Genomic DNA, 1,954 nt, shown 5'->3' on the forward strand with positions numbered 1-1,954 from the left:
AAAAAAAAAAAAAAAAGAAGAAGAAGCAACACAGTTGGGCATTACACTGGAACAAAAGATGATTCTGAGATTTCAAATACGGTAAGGTAATATTACTAACAATAATAATAGGTCAAAGAATGATCGGATTGCTTTGGGAGATAAAAAATTTTTTAAAAGTGTAAGAAAGGTCTGCAAGATTGCTAATGCTGCTATAAAATATAACATTTCATTTAGTGAGTTATAGTAATTTAATTTGTATTTTTAATATGGATGCTGTTTCTGCCATTCCTCTTCTGTAATCTTTGTAATGCTCCTCCATCTAGGATTCAGTTTTGATGCTGATAGGATTCTGAGTTCATGTTAGTAATAAATACAAAAGGGTAGATAAGAGAAAAAAGGACATCTAGGAGTATAGTCATCAAATTTTAAACATGTAAGCAGACTCACAGTACATTGCACATGTGAATGTATTGTACCAGGTAACCCCTCATAAGCTCAATGATCTATTCAACATTTCTACCTGATTCACAGCTCTCTGGTTCATGGCGCTCTGGTTCACTCTGGCTTTGGACGGTCAAAGTCTCTGTCGAGTAGCAGTTTATCAATCTATCCTCAATGTCAACTCCATGCTTGGTAGTAAGGTCTGAAAAAAAAGAGAAGAAACTCTACCATCAGCCAAAGTACAATTAAATTAAATTTTTGTAAATTTGTTCATGGCTTTTTCCTTTAAAGTATCTTCATCATTGCTTTACTGTAGGCCAGTTTTCTGTTTAGAGAAAAGTAGAGATTTAGACTTCTGAAGAAAATATTGAGTTAGATGAATATTCCCCCAGCATACCCTCTTTTATTCCTCAACTATCAATCAAAATTGCTAAAGGAAAATAAAAATGAGTAAAATGTATATAATCATTGGAAGCTAAATTAGGGTGGGAAATCCAAAAGTCACAACTTCAAAGAGTGAGATCTATGCCCCATTTAGCTGGAATTCTACTTGTTTATATTAATACTACCATTTTGGTACATGTTCTCTCAGCTGTCTGACACATTTTGCCTGTCTGCTTACTTTTTACCATTAGGCTTTCCTTCTTTTTTTTTTTTGTTTTTTTGAGACAGAATCTCCCTATGTTGCCCTCAGTAGAGTGCCATGGTATCACGGCTCATAGCAACCTTGAACTCTTGGGCTTAAGCAATTCTCTCGCCTCAGACTCCCAAGTAGCTGGGACTACAGTTACCCGTCACAATGTCTGGCTGTTTTTTTGTTGGTGGTGCACTTGTCATTGTCATTTTTTAGCTGGCCGGGGCCAGATTCCAACCTGCCAGCCTCGGTGTAGTGGCCTGTGCTCTACCCAATGAACTATGGGTGCCACTCGAAATAGTACTATTTTAATTTCCATACCAAATAATAGTTATGTTAAATAAATAGCATTAGGAATAGTAATTCCTTTTTTTTTTCAGACATAGTCTCATTGTGTCATCCTTGGTAGAGTGCCATGGCATCATAGCTCACAGCAACCTCAAACTCTTGGGTTCAGGCAATCCTCTTCAGCCTCTGGAGTAGCTGGGACTATAAATGCCTGCCATAACGCCTGGCTAATTTTTAGAGACAGGGTCTTGCTCTTGCTCAGGCTGGTCTCGAACTCCTAAGCTGAAGCAATCCACCAGCTTCTGTCTCCCAGAGTGCCAGGACCACAGCTATGAGCCATGGCACCTGCCCTTTGGATAGTAATTCTTTACCTTATTGAGTCTGTCTTCTAGATGGCCTATCACAGAGTAATATATGGATACAGCAGACTTAAAAACTTAATCCTCACTTATTGTTAAGCAGTTAGTATGCTTTTTTTGAGACGGAGCCTCAAGCTATCCCCCTGGGTAGAGTGCCAGGGCATCATGCTCACAGCAACCTCCAACTCCTGGGCTCAAGCGAGTCTCCTGCCTCAGGCTCCCAAGTAGCTGGGACTACAGGCGCCTGCCA

The 1,954-nt window shown here is 39.3% G+C and overlaps 1 protein-coding gene across 1 annotated transcript in view; it reads right to left on the reverse strand.

Annotated features, from left to right (window-relative positions):
* Positions 1-1,954, reverse strand: part of CUNH9orf84 (chromosome unknown C9orf84 homolog) — an 87,670-nt gene that overhangs the window by 59,790 nt on the left and 25,926 nt on the right. Inside the window, 1 exon segment of the mRNA XM_003785386.2 lies at positions 503-625. Coding sequence (XP_003785434.1) covers positions 503-625 — 123 coding nt within the window.

Source organism: Otolemur garnettii, unplaced genomic scaffold (genome assembly GCF_000181295.1).
Source record: "Otolemur garnettii isolate 467f Iridium unplaced genomic scaffold, OtoGar3 scaffold00014, whole genome shotgun sequence".
In the NCBI taxonomy this organism is placed as follows: domain Eukaryota; kingdom Metazoa; phylum Chordata; class Mammalia; order Primates; family Galagidae; genus Otolemur; species Otolemur garnettii.